Source organism: Dromiciops gliroides, chromosome 2, assembly GCF_019393635.1.
Source record: "Dromiciops gliroides isolate mDroGli1 chromosome 2, mDroGli1.pri, whole genome shotgun sequence".
Taxonomy (NCBI): Eukaryota; Metazoa; Chordata; class Mammalia; order Microbiotheria; family Microbiotheriidae; genus Dromiciops; species Dromiciops gliroides.
Window position 1 is genome coordinate 319,731,547 of NC_057862.1, and position 14,096 is coordinate 319,745,642.

Consider the following 14,096-nt stretch of genomic DNA (forward strand, 5'->3'; position numbering starts at 1 on the left):
TTTTTTTTTTTTTTTTTAGTGAGGCAATTGGGGTTAAGTGACTTGCCCAGGGTCACACAGCTAGTAAGTGTTAAGTGTCTGAGGCCGGATCCGAACCCAGGTACTCCTGACTCCAGGGCTGGTGCTCTATCCACTGCGCCACCTAGCTGCCCCAAAATATTTAAGAAAGCAAGTTCATTGACCCCCTCCCCCCAGGTTAAGAGTCCCTGGACTAGACAATTTCTAAGATTTCTTCCAGCTCTTGTGTTTTAGCGTGAATTTAAGAGAAACATGCATGACACCATTCTGTTTTCCTACTTTATTTTAATGGGAAAATTCCATTTCTTACAAGCAAATGAAGTTCTCTTGGAGGATGCTGGGGTGAAGGAGAGGCATAAGCTAGACAGTAATACTCAAGAAAAGGAAAAAAAAACTGCTTGCACATCTCACCGCCCCTCCCCCAACCTTTCCCTGGTTAATGTGATTAAGAAGCTTGTTGCGGCCGCGCACTGCTACAGAGGAGCAGGAGTAGGTTGTGGAATGAAGGGTCTCGGGTTGGGGAAGGGAAGTTGCTGGGTTTGCCTTTATTCTCCCCCGAAGCACAAGGTATAGATTATTTGGTACCTCCTAGGGAAGGGAGTGGGATTCACTTCCCCATCATTGGGTCTCGGGAGCACGTTGGTTGTCCCAACCCTGCCCCTTGTTCACAGACAGCCGGTTCAATCTTGAGTATCAAGTTGGGAGTCTAACCTGGGCCCCAGAGAAAGTGGGATTTCGGGTTTCTGACTGAGAGGGGAAGGGGAAGAAGACAAGGAAGGGACAGATGGATGGCTCCTGGGGTTGGGTAAACAAATCAGAGCATTCAAGCGCTGCCATGCAGTTTGCAAGTCTGGAACTATTTGCTGTTCTTGTTTTTCTTAGATCATTGCTGAGGGAGAGAAAGAGAGGTGAAAGGTTAAGGCCTCACAACTCAGGAGCCTAGCATCCACCCTATCCAGGAGAGCACCCCCACCTTTATCAAGTACCCTTCACTTTCTCCCCCTCCTGTTCAGTTTGGTTGGTTGGGGCTAGGAACAGCTTTGCAGGAGTCTGAGGACACCAGCCTCGGTCCCCTAACTTACCAGCTTAGGAAGACCCAGTCCAGAAGAAATCAGCTCCTCAGCATCCAAGGGACCTGAAAGTAGAGCAAGCGACTTGTTCCCTACTGACCCAGCATAGGACTAGACCTTCACCCTACCCTAAAGTAGGTCAAGGGAGCCCAGGGGATAAAAAAGATCGTTAAACTTGTGATGACTCCATGCCTGAGTCCATCAGGACTGGGCACAGCAATGAGTGCTGGGTAGATGGACAGGTGAACAAAAGAATAAGTGTGTGCGTGTGTGAATTAAAAGACTACCATGCAGCAGGGTTCCTGGAAAGACAAGATGGACCGATATTGCCCTAGATGAATCATGCAATGGTGTTCTATTTTAAGGGGACCTTCTACCCGCACACTATATGCTTACCACTGCAGTCATGGCGATCACGGCTCTTGGTCTGGGGCACCTCGGTACCATTGGGGTAGACACACCAGCAAAAGCCAGTGCTGCCATGGCACTGAAGAGGCTCATAGTTGCCATTCTCGTCGCACTTGGGGCAGAACATGCCCGGGTGGACGGGAGGAACACGGCTCGCCTCAAGCTGGCACTTGGTCAGAACTGAAGCAATAGGTTTGGGAGACACATGGTGAGCTGGCTAAAGTACCCACACAGGGCCCCTGGCCTCAGGTTCTACAGCCTGGAGATTCAGTTTCTCATTAGGGCCAGGTGACCCATGCCCTAAGCACAGCCCAGATTATAACTGACCCAGAACCTTCCATACTAGGATCTAATTGGCATCTATTGCATGGATGAGGAAGTAGGCTGAGAACTGCCCAGTGACTACAGAAAGAGTAGGCTGAGTAGGAGAATTTTGAACCCAACTCTTCTGAAAATCATAGTATTGTAGACCTGAAAGGACCCCAAGAGTAACACCCAGTCTGATCATCTTTACAAAATGGTCCATACACAGATCTAGAGTATACTTGATGAAAATTTGAATAGAGAAAATTCATGGGATTGTCCAGAGCCGACTACATACATCTTCAGCTCTACAAGCAACTGAGCTGTGCAGAGACTCGGCCATCATGTTCTATGCTACTCTACTCACTAGAGCAAAAGTCTTCCTGAAAGGCTTATCTCCAACAGAGGTGCCTTTGTTTTAAGATCATTTTGTTAAAATAATAATAATAGTTTTTTTTAAAAAAAAGATCATTTGGTGACTATAAATACCAAGTGAGGCATAAAACAGGGAGACACATACTCAAGTGACTAAGGATCCATGTGCCCGCTCTCTCCTCTAATATCCTGAGACTCATCTATGTCCATATCAGTGATACCCTTGATGGAGAGTTGTGATATGAAAGAAGAATTAGACGCTTTCTGCTTTGCTACAAAGAACTGAAGAGTAAAGATGGAAGTTTCTAGGAAGCAAGTGTTGGAAAAACTGACGATTATCTTTCCAAAAGTGGAATGGACTGTCTGGTGACAGTGAGTTGCCCCTTACTAGAGATCTCCAAGGAAAGAATGGATGACCATTTGGGGGAGAATTTGTAGAAGGGCTTTGTATACTGTTCAGGGCTTTCACAGTCCCCTCCAACTCTCCAATTCCTGTGATGGCCCAATTTCTTCATTTTATAGACCTCTTACTTGCCCATGTCATGATGGTGAATGAGTTCTGTTTTACAGAACAGAACCTGAGACCCAGAAAGGAAAAAGGCCATGGAAGAACAGGCCTGCCAGTAGATTGCCTTGCTTTTCTTTATCTGCCCAGATCACAGCATAGGACCTTGCATACAGTAAGCATTTAATAAAGATTGAGTTCAGTTAGACAGACCCAACACCAGCCATGTAAGACTTGGAATCAGAAGGTCTATTTTCTTTTTGAGTGTGGAAGGGGCGGACAATTACTCTAGGACTAAAGGTAGTGAGCTGCTCTTCACTGCAGATCTTTTAAGAGAAGACTGGGTGACTATTTGTCAAGGATGTTGTAACAGAAATTCCTCTTCAGACATGGGTCGGACTCCTGAGACTCCTTCCAACCCCCAAATTCTATGGCCTGAATTTGATAGACTGTGATGCTTCTACCCCTACTACCTTGTGAAATGGCGAGCAAAGTGGTCTATAAATTGCCAAGCATCCTAGCCACACAGGCTAGGAGGAGTGAAGAATGTTAGAGTTGTGAAGAACTTTGGTACCTCCAAGAGGATGCATGGAATCATGGGAAAAGCTCAGTCAGTCAAACAATTAACAGGTTTGTGGAAATGTCTGGAATGCCTCCCTACCGTTCCCCTACTGTACTGTAGGGGAAACCCCTTTACCTCTGAGTCCTCCCACTGTCTTAATACCCGAGCTGGGAAGAATTCACTTGTTCAATATGTGTGTGGGGTGGGGGTGGGGGAATGGGATGTTGTATGTGCAGTTCTACCTGAGAGCAGGAGAAGCTCTCAAAGGTTTCTTCCTATTATTCCCTTTAGCTTCTACCCTCAACCTCCTTCCTTTAATACCTTTCTGAGGAGGTTCAGTCTTCCCTTCAGTCTTCTCTTCCTTGGGCTTCTTGCTCATCTCAAACAGAAGCCACTGGTGCAGCCAGTTCTCAAAATCCTGGGATATGGAGAGGGAGATAGAGGTGCCTTTCAGTTCCACTCAGGGATTCCCAAACCCCTTATAGCACGTAATCCTATCCCAAGGGGACAGAGAGGGGGAAGGTGGCAAAGGTGCTGGCTGGAATTGGAGGTGGGAGGTGGGGCAGGGACTTGATCAGAAAACAGGGATCTCATTTCCTTCTGAGAGTTTAAAAGGAATACTCCATGGTCTGGCTTAGCCCCATCTGAAGCCGAATTTCTTCCCTGGTGCCTCTCCCACCCCCACTCCCTAGCTGTAGCCCTGCAGTGGCAGGTGAAGGGGTCCCTGACCTTCCAGTGTTTGCTTTCCATGCTGTTCTTGAGTTTCTTCATGTTCTCCTGAAAGCTCTTGCTCAGCTCAGGGAAAGACCTTCTGGGGTCAGACTGCTACAAGAAGCCAAGAAATCAGAGGGAAGGTTAATCAAAGGCCAGAGGGAACAGTGTCCCTCCTCTTTTCATCACCTCATACCAAGACTATTGAAATAGCCTTCTGATTAGTCTACCTGCCTAAAGTCCTTACCCACTCCAGGCCATCTTCCACACAATGACCAAAGTGATCTTCCAAAAGTGAAGATCTGACCTTGTCACTCCCCTATTCAAATTTCTATGGCTCCCTATTACCTCGAGGATCAAATACAAAATCCTGTACCTTTTAAAGCCCTTTACAACCTGACCCCTTCCAACCTCTCCAGTCTTCTCAGACTTTACTCTCCCCCATGTACTTTGGCCTTCTTTTCCTTTTTTGTTTTGTTTTGGGGGTTTTTTTGCAGGGCAATGAGGGTTAAGTGACTTGCCCAGGGTCACACAGCTAGTAAGTGTCAAGTGTCTGACGCTGGCTTTGAACTCAGGTCCTCCTGAATCCAGGGCTGGTGTTTTATCTACTGTACCACCTAGCTGCCCCTGGACTTCTATTCCTTAAGCTTGATACTCTCATCTGATTCCATGAATTTTCATTAGCTGTCTGTCCCCCCATGCTTGGAACTCTCTCCCTCCACACTTTCACCTCCTGACTTCCCCAGCCTCCTCCACAACTCGGCTAAAATCCCACCTACAAGAAGCCTTTCAGAGTCCCCCTTAATGCTAACGCCTTCCTGTCATACTCCCCATTAGACTGAACTTTCTAAGGACAGGAACAGTTTTTGCCTTTCTTTGCTTCCCTAGCACTTTGCCCAGTGTCTGGCATATAGGAGGCACTTAATAAATTCCTGTTCACTTCTCTCCTCCAGTTTAAGAAGACCTGATCCACACTGTGGGTAAAGTATAAACCCCTGATACTGTGCTTCTACCAAGCGATCCACAAAAAAGGAGTGACTGATGACACTTTGGGATGAGCAGGTCAGTCCTTAGAGGAAGGAATGGAACTAGGCCCCCAGTAGGGGTGCTGTGCCTTTATAGGTAAAAGACTGGAGCTGATAATGGGATTTCCTACCAGCAATAAGTACTTCACTTGGTCCTTGGTACTATTTCCAATCTTGGTCAAGTCCTGTAATAAAAAAGGGAAAGTAATGAGTCTAGGAATAAGGAGAAACTAAGAAACTGTCTGAAGACTACTCTGATTCCTGGGGGGAGGGCGCCAGAAGTTGGAAGGAGAAATAGTAACCTCCCCCTCCTCACCACTGTAGACAATGGAGCCTGTTAAGTGTCCTTTGGGATGGTCCTCTCCTCCCCTCCTCTCAGGAATCTCCATGATAACCTTTCCCCCATGCCAGTCCCCAAATTCTCATTGACCTAGCCTCTTTACCATCGATTCATCTGATGAAATCTTTCCTCAAAGGGCAGTTGGTGGGGGTGGGAGAGAGTGGGAGCAATATGGGGCCCTTACCACAGACGGGAGGCTCTCGGGCTCCAATTCCCTCATAAGCAGGGGTGTAGCCATTCGAAGTTTGTTCACTGGAAGGGAGGCAGCTGCAAGAGAAGAGAGACTTGAGTCCTAGAAAGGGGCTCCAAGTCCTGGGTAAGGCCAAGAGAGATTGAGTTTGGCAGCCCCAGAAAACACTCAGGCCCCAACACCATATGAAGGCGTTCTTCCCTGTCCCTGACTCTGCGCTCATTTCCCTAAGCTGTTTAACTCTAGGGATACAGGGGAGGGAGGAGGAAAAGCAGACTCACGTTTGGGAAGCTTCATCTTCAGAGACTCGAGCTGCAAATTCTGGGAAGTGACCGTAAGCTTGTCCAACCTCCCCTGCTGCTGGTACACAAAGTAGACGGTAGCAGCTTGGCCAGCGATGAGCAAGGCCATCAGCACAGAGAAGCCAGTGTAAAAGGCTCCCTGGTTACAGGACCTGCTAGGACAGAGAGGATGCTCAGCGAGGTGGTGGAAGGGGGTCGGGGAAGACGTCGTACACAAGAATGGAGCCCTGAATTTGGGAGTCCATAGACCTGGGTGCAAAACCCTTCACCTCCAGGCTTCAGTTTCATCCTCTGCAGTGTGACAACGGTGACCTCAAAGGTCCCTTCTCATTGTTTACTTTCTCTTTTTTTCTTTCTTTTTTTTTTTCGGGGCAATTGGGGTTAAGTGACTTGCCCAGGGTCACACAGCTAGTAAGTGTCAAGTGTCTGAGGTCTCATTTGAACTCAGGTCCTCCTGAATCCAGGGCCAGTGCTCTATCCACTGCGCCACCTAGCTGCCCCTCAAAGGTCCCTTCTCATCCGGACATGTGATTCCCTGATCTTAAGGTCCAGGGATCCTGGAATACGGATGGGGCTCTCTTCCCTCTCTGGACCATTCTCTTTTCAGTCCCACGGCCAGGTTAAGAAAGGACAAATCCTGTACAGCATGGTGTGAAGAGGGGAGGGGGCAAGGAGGGATACAGAAATGAAAGCGGAAATAGAGAAGGGACGGCTGGCGAAGAGCCTGTGCTACTTGAAAAGAAGAAGTCTGGGGAGGGGGAGGCAGCTCTGTGAGGAACTGAAATCCTCACAGGGGAGGGGAGAAGAGGAGAAGCTTGTCATAACTATAGAATCCAGGGGAAATGCTCTAGCAATCAATCAATAAACATTTATTAATCATCTACTATGTGCTAGGCACGGTGTTAAGTCCTAGGGATACAAAAAGAGGTAAAAGATAGTTCCTGCCCTCGAGGAGTTTATAATCTAATGAAGGAGATAAAAGCAAACAAGTATCTACAGGATAATTAGAAAATAATTAACAGAGGGAAGGCACTGGAATTAAGAAGGGTTAGAGGAGGCTTCCTGTAGATGTAGGTCCCTAACCTTTCTCTTGTCACGGACCCCTTTGTCAGTCTACTTAACACCTTCTCACAATATTTTTAAATTCATAAAATACAACTATCTGGGATTACAGATTACCAATTATATTGAAAGTTTCTCTGTCTCTGTCTCTGTCTCTCTCTGTCTTTTATCTCTGTTTTTAAAAACAAATTTGCAGCTGGGGACATTGTGCGTAGTGACAGCAGTATTATTCAATGAGCAATTGTGAATGACTTAACTACTCTCAGCAGTGCAATGATCCAAGACAATCCCAAGGAACTAATGAGGAAGCTTACTATGCACCCCTATAGAAAGAACTGATAAAAAGAACACTTGTGGATTGTACATATATAACCTGGTTGTGATCTTGTGGAGGGGGGAGGGAGAAAAATTTGGAACTCTTAAATCTTATGAAAATGAATGTTGAGAACTACCCTTACATGTAAATGGAAAATAAAATAAATGTTTGTTGCTGGAAAAAAACAAAAACAAAAAACTAATTTGCAGACCCAGATTAAGAAGCCTGATGTCCTGTAAAGATCCCTTGCAGCTCTGACATTTGGTGGCTAGGTTTCGAGGGCAGGCTTGGACATAAGCAGGAGGAGAAGCCCCAGCTCAGATGTTTTCTTTATTCCCCACGGGAGGAATCACAGACAACCTAAGGCTGGGCATAAAGACCGAAACGGTGAGCTGTGCCAACTGTGCTCCACACACACAGCCCACCCCTCCCTGGAGAGACAAGAAGCTAGGTCCACCAAGGAGTCCGAATCACCTCAGATATAAAACAAAGCAAACTACACTGTAGCAAATTCCGCAGGGAATCTAAGCGTTGTAGCAAAGGCTTGGTAAGTGATGGGAACAGAAATAGACGACCTTCTTCTGTCAGCAGCACAGAATTCTAAAACCTTAGAATTAGGAGGGATTTCAGAGTCAACAAAAGTTCATTTAATGTTTACTACTCAAAAAGTATAGAAGATAATGAGGTGGCAGCTAGGTGGCACAGTGAATAAAGCACCAGCCCTGGATTGAGGAGGACCTGAGTTCAAATTTGACCTCAGACACTTGACACTTACTAGCTGTGTGACCCTGGGCAAATCACTTAACCCTCATTGCCCTGCAAAAAAAAAAAAAAAAGAAGATATGAAAGAAAGGCAAAAACTAGTCCTTGCTCATAAGGGCCTCCCAGGTCATTTAGTCCAACTACTCTGGGGATATTTTCCCTTATTAAAGGTCTTTAGACAAAAGCTAGGTGACCTCTTTGGGGTGTATTGTGGAGATTTTTTATTTTAGAGGTGGCTCAAAATTATGAGGTCTTATCAATTATTATTATTAATCATGTTGTCATGTATAAAGCCAAAATCATCACTTCCACAAATCGTGACTTTAGAAACCTATCTGGTTACTTCTGCTTTAACTCTCTGAGCTTCCCAAGCACACCAATCCTTTTGGCTTCTTCAAAACCTCCATCTGCCTGGTTACAGTGATGTCATAGCTATCTGACTCTCTGATTGACTAGCTGCAAAAATGCTCAGATTATTTGGGGGTCACTATCTAGATTAGGAGTACAGGATATTGGCCCCTTTGTCCACCTTCTGGAGGAAAAAAGGGAAAAACTTCTCAGGGGTTGAAAAAAGAAAGGAGGCAGAGATGCAGAATCTCCTTTACCCGGTTAGCCAAGCCTATTTGTAAAGGCCAATTTTTGGCTGGCCAGCAAGTGCCTCACTTGAACTAGAACTAATGCAGAGGGACCTAGGACTGCACATGGATACAAGTATATGTGAATATATGTTTGTGTGTATGCATAAATGTATGACCCACCCTCCTCTAACTCTTCTGTGTTTTCAGGAATAAGAATTACACCAACCTTGCTACCCAGGCGATCTACTCCAAAAGTGTTTTGGGGGATCATTTTACAGTTAACTTTTTTGTTTGTTTGTTTTTTTGGTGAGGCAATTGGGATTAAGTGACTTGCCCAGGGTCACACAGCTAGTAAATGTTAAGTGTCTGAGGCCGGATTTGAACTCAGGTCCTCCTGACTCCAGGGCTGGTGCTCTATCCACTGTGCCACCTAGCTGCCCCTGGGGGATCATTTTAGATGGGTATAGTGTCTTTACCACCACTCCACCAATCCCTAGGAAGTTGATGTGAATGATTTCTTTCTCCTTGCAAATATATCCTCACCCTGCCCCCCGTTTTTGCTAGTAATAAAAGAATATGTGGTATGCCTTGGTATAGCACAAGATTTCAAATCGGAAGATGGGTTCAAATCCTTACTCTGCTACGCAATCCCTGTGTGACCATAGTCACTTAACTTCACCCTGGGCTTCAGTTTCCCCATCAGCAAAATGAGGTTGGACTGGGTGGCCTTTGAGGCCCCTTCTGTTTCTAAATTTATGACCTATGATCTCTCCGGTCCCAACTCAAAATCATATGAACCTTTGCCACCTCAATATAAACATCGGAATATAGAGATTATGCTTTGGGCTTCCTACTAGACCAGCCCCATCCTGGGTGCTTGGCTAGGTAGAGTTCCAACATTATCAAACTCCAAGTCTCCCCCTGTAGGACACAGTACAAAGTTTATTCTGACAGTATCTCTGGTTGGGAACTTCTCAGAAAACCTTTTTACCTAGTAATCCATGACATCATGAGACAAATCTTGTTCTGATTTGTCTACCTGACTAATTTCTGGGCACTTATCCAGACCAAGGGAAGTTGGAGGGCCTCCAAGTGTTCATTTAGAAAGGGGATCTGAAAGGAGAGAAACAAACCTCGTAATGGGGGAAAGGAAGGAACCAAACTAGAGAAAAAACAATCACTCCAATTCAATGAATTTGGGTGAGGCTGAGAGAATAGTCTCCCATGAGTACCTTTAAATTGGGGAAAAGTGCCTTATTTCTTTGCCTAGGTAAATTCCATGAACAAGATTATCACCCTTCTCCCTCTCTCCCCCAATCCTAATTGAATTACCAATTAGTTTATTTCAAACTAGATGAGGCGATGTGGTTTGGTGGTGGGAAACATACAATTTGACACTGGTCAGCCTGGATTTGAATCCTGGTTTGACCACTTATTTTCCCTATGGGACTCTGGCTAAATCACTTAATGTCTCTGGGCCTCAGTTTCCTTATCTGTAAAATGAGGATGTTATAGATGACCTATACGTTATCTCCCAGCTCTAAAGTTCAGGTCTTGTGATCCAAAGCTAAACACTGTCCTATCATACAAGGTCCCTAAATTCTGGCATCTACTTGTATCTCCCCCAAATCTTTTACATGCTTCTTCTAATTCAGGCTAATTTCCTCACCAAGACCTATAGCCTAGTAAAGTGTTTTTTAAATTTCATTTTTTTTGTAAAGTATGTGTTGGTAAGGGTGCACAATGAGACCTATTTATCTCCCTTGACCTTCCATCTACCTGCTTAGGTTCTTTTTTGTTTTGTTTTGTTTTCTTTGGTTGGGGTTTTTTTGTTTGTTTTTGTTTTTTTTCAGGGCAATGAGGGTTAAGTGACTTGCCCAGGGTCACACAGCTAGTAAGTGTCAAGTGTTTGAGGTCACATTTGAACTCAGGTCCTCCTGAATCCAGGGCCAGTACATTATCCACTGCACCACCCAGCTGCCCCCCTACCGGCTTAGGTTCTGAACATAATCTCTGGGGAGGCAGGGAAGATTTTTATAGCTTGACTTCAAGCCAGCTTCCTTCCTTTTTCTACCACCACCCCCACACCCCACCCCCATGCTCACCCCCCCCCCCCAAAAAAAAGGAAACCAAGGCTATGGAACCCAACAACCAGTAAGAATTAGTTTGGTTCATGACGTCATAAATTGCTAGGTAGAACCATTTCTGAAAGGCTCCCGATTTCACAGACGATTTCACAGAGCAAACCTGCGTTTTAAGTTTAATTTTTTTTTCCTAAAATAATGTGCAACATCCTCTCTGGACGTTAATTTACAACACTGACAGATCATGTTATAATTCATATATAGGTGATATAAATTCAGTGAGGTCTTATGAACCTGAGTTCTGAGGCCAGGCTAGGGAGTTAGCAGCCCTTTCCCTTCTCTGGGTCTCAGTTTCCCTTCTGAAAAATGAAATGATGATGTCCAAGGACCCTCATAGCTCTCGTTTCATCTTTTTTTTTTTCTATAGTAAGATGCGGGTGGGCTTTTTTCTAAATTTTATGTAACTTATTCCCTTCTTTAGGCAAACATTTATATGGTAAAAAAACAAAACAAAAACAAACAAAAAACCTCCTCTAAAAATCTGTTTGTCCAATTTTCTCGTTCATAGGACATAAAAATGTATTATTTATTTATCTCTTATCTTGTTGGTTTGGGGGGAGTTGTTTGTTTTTTTAAGGCTTCAGCAATAAATAAATTAAAGCTAGGTGAAGTGGTTTGAGGCTGGACACACGAGGGAAGCCGGCCACATACTGAGCCTGGAATGGACTTGGGGAGGCACCCCGGTAATCGTGGTATTCTAGCAATCTTCCTCTCTGTATCCAGGCTCAGAATCATGGGGGACTTCCACAGATCGTGATTTCAACGACCTATCTAGTTACTTCATGTATAACTCATCCTTCTGAGCTTCCAAACGCACCCACCCTTTGGCGTCCTCAAAACCCCCATCTGCCTGGCTACCGCTGACGTCATACCTAGCTGACTCTCTGATTGACTAGCCGCAGATTATTTGGGGTTCGCAATCTAAAAACGCTATTTTGCAGGCGGGGGTGAGGGTGGGGGTTCTGTCCCCTTTGTCTAATTTCTGAAAAGAAACGAGAGCAGCAACACTTTTGTGGGGTTGGAAGGATGAAAGAAGCCAGATACATCGACATGAGTGAGGATTATAGTCATAATTGAGAAGGGGATGTCCCATGGGAGAGGTTGGTTTGAGGATATCAAAGCAACAGAAGGCAGGGGAGAAGGAAAAGAGGAAGATGCTGGCTGGGCTTCTATTAGAGATGGAGTTTTGGAATAGAAGCTCATTCTCTCTTTGGGCAGCCACGATAAGGAACTATGAAGAAACAACCGAGGAGAAAGTCCCCAGATAAATACCAGGTCCCCAGGGTTTGGGCCAAGAAAGCTCTGTGGGAGTGAGGGGAGGGGGTAGGAGGTGGGGCTCCCCTGAGATTCAGAATGAAGTTAGACACAAGATGGAAGCAGTGATGAATAAAGAGAAGAGACACAGCTTTCCCTTCTAGAATAAAGTCAGAATAATACTTCTATTTCCTGACTCCTGGAATGGTTGTGAAGAAAGCACTCTATATACCTTAAACTGCTATTAGAAATGGGCATGATGGGCTTTACACGCAGACAATGCACTACTAACAAAGGAGGCCATGAGCTGAGCTAACTACTTCACCTGTAGAGTGAAGGGATGGAACTAGCCAAGTGCCTGGACCCTTTCCACCTCTAAACCTATGGTCTTTATGGCCCACCCAGCCAAACTGCTTCTGAAATAAGGGAATAGAAGACTCTGGAAAGAGGAAAGGGAGAAGGCCTTTTAAAAAAATCATCTTTTTTTGAGTCCCTACTGAGAGCACCTCACATCCTTTTAGCTGGCTCTGGTTCCCTTGAACTCCCATTGATAGGAGAAAATTCTATCCATCTTGTCTGTCTGTCTGTCTCTGCCTTTGTAGCTAGCTATACAAATATAGAGACATTTTATGTTGGACTAGAATTGCTAGATCCCTTCCTACTCTGAGACTCTATAGAAAAATATTTTTTCTTTTTAAAATTTCTGTACCGTTGTTGTCCTGCGCTTCCTCCCAGCATGGGCTGCTGCTCATGGTTGGAGATGAGATCTCGCTGGTCATCCATGGTGTGTGCAGGTGATTTGGACCTCAGAGAGTCTTCAGCTGCTGCCAGTCTGACTTCCTCCACTGTCCTGGGTTCTCTGACCCTGATACACCCAGACCAGCCCTTCAAATTGATGCTGAAGAGAAATTTGATTCGTTGAGGGGGAAGGCCAACCCACCCACTTAGTAGAAGTGAAAGCCCAAGTTGGAAATACCCAACTCAGCTCTTGCCACCCCTCTCCCACTTCAGTGGACAAGGAAGAAAGGGAGTTCTTGGTTCAGGTGGGAAATCCTGTCATCCCATTGGCTGAGCAGGCAGCATCACTTGCTTCTAGGCAGACCTTCACGAAGAGAGAGCTCTTTGGACCATTAGAAAAAAATAGAGATAAGAAAATACTAAAACTATTCCTCCTTCCAGAGATAGCTCTAACTCAGGGAGAGGGATTGTCTTTGGTTCTCCCTACTCTGAGACTGGTAGATACAGAAAGAGGCTAATGTGACCATGAATCCCTTGTCTCCATACCTGTTTCCTCCTTTATAAAAGGAAGGATTTGGTCCCAAGCATCTCTAAAGTTCCTTCCATCTCTGACATCTTGTTATTATTATTATTATTTTAGTGAGACAATTGGGGTTAAGTGACTTGCCCAGGGTCACACAGCTAGTAAGTGTTAAGTGTCTGAGGCTGGATTTGAACTCAGGTACTCCTGACTCTGGGGTTGGTGCTCTATCCACTGTACCACCTAGCTGCCCCGATCTCTGACTTTTTTTTTTTTTCCCGTTACATGTAAAGATAGTTCTCAACTTTTATTTATACAAGCTTTACAATTTCAGATTTTTCTCCCTCCCTCCCCTCCCTCCCCTCCCTCCCCGCTCCCCTAGACAGCAGGTAATCTGATATAGGTTTTATATATATATATACACACACATAATAACATTAATCCTATTTCTGCATTAGTCATGTTATAAGAGAAAAAATCAGAGCAATGATGAGATCTCTGACATTTTGAACATAGTAGTGTGCTTAATAAATGTTTACTGACTGACATTTTGCTGTATAGTTTCTTGCAGTTGTGACGTTTTGTTCTAAGGTTCTTTCAGGTTCTGATACTCTGTCCTCTAAGGTCCTTTCCATCTCTGTCATTCTATGTTACATGGACACTTTAAGCTTTGGCAGTCAATGTTACATGGTCCCTTCTAAAAATTCATAGGATTTAGAGATGGATTAAGCTTGCAGATAATACAAGCTCCCCACACACCCATTTTACAAAGGAAGAAACAGGCCTAGAGAGGGGAAAGGAATTGACTGTGTTCATGCAGATAGGATTAGGACTCCAAAAACTGAAAGGGATCTTAGAGGTAATCTAGCCTCTAACAACAGATGAGGAAATTAACGTCTAAAGAATTCAAATG

General features: G+C 44.9%; 1 protein-coding gene across 1 annotated transcript; it reads right to left on the bottom strand.

Moving 5' to 3' along the window:
* Nucleotides 1–283: 283 nt before the first annotated feature.
* Nucleotides 284–12,923, bottom strand: CD74 (CD74 molecule). Its single transcript, XM_043987936.1, has 9 exons — nucleotides 12,635–12,923; nucleotides 5,789–5,961; nucleotides 5,502–5,584; nucleotides 5,109–5,162; nucleotides 3,971–4,066; nucleotides 3,563–3,659; nucleotides 1,485–1,676; nucleotides 1,101–1,153; nucleotides 284–907 (listed from the first exon to the last, which is right to left on the bottom strand). Exons 1-9 carry the CDS (start codon nucleotides 12,706–12,708, stop codon nucleotides 902–904), a joined length of 828 nt encoding a protein of 275 aa, XP_043843871.1. The 5' UTR covers nucleotides 12,709–12,923; the 3' UTR covers nucleotides 284–901.
* Between the last annotated feature and the right edge of the window lie 1,173 nt (nucleotides 12,924–14,096).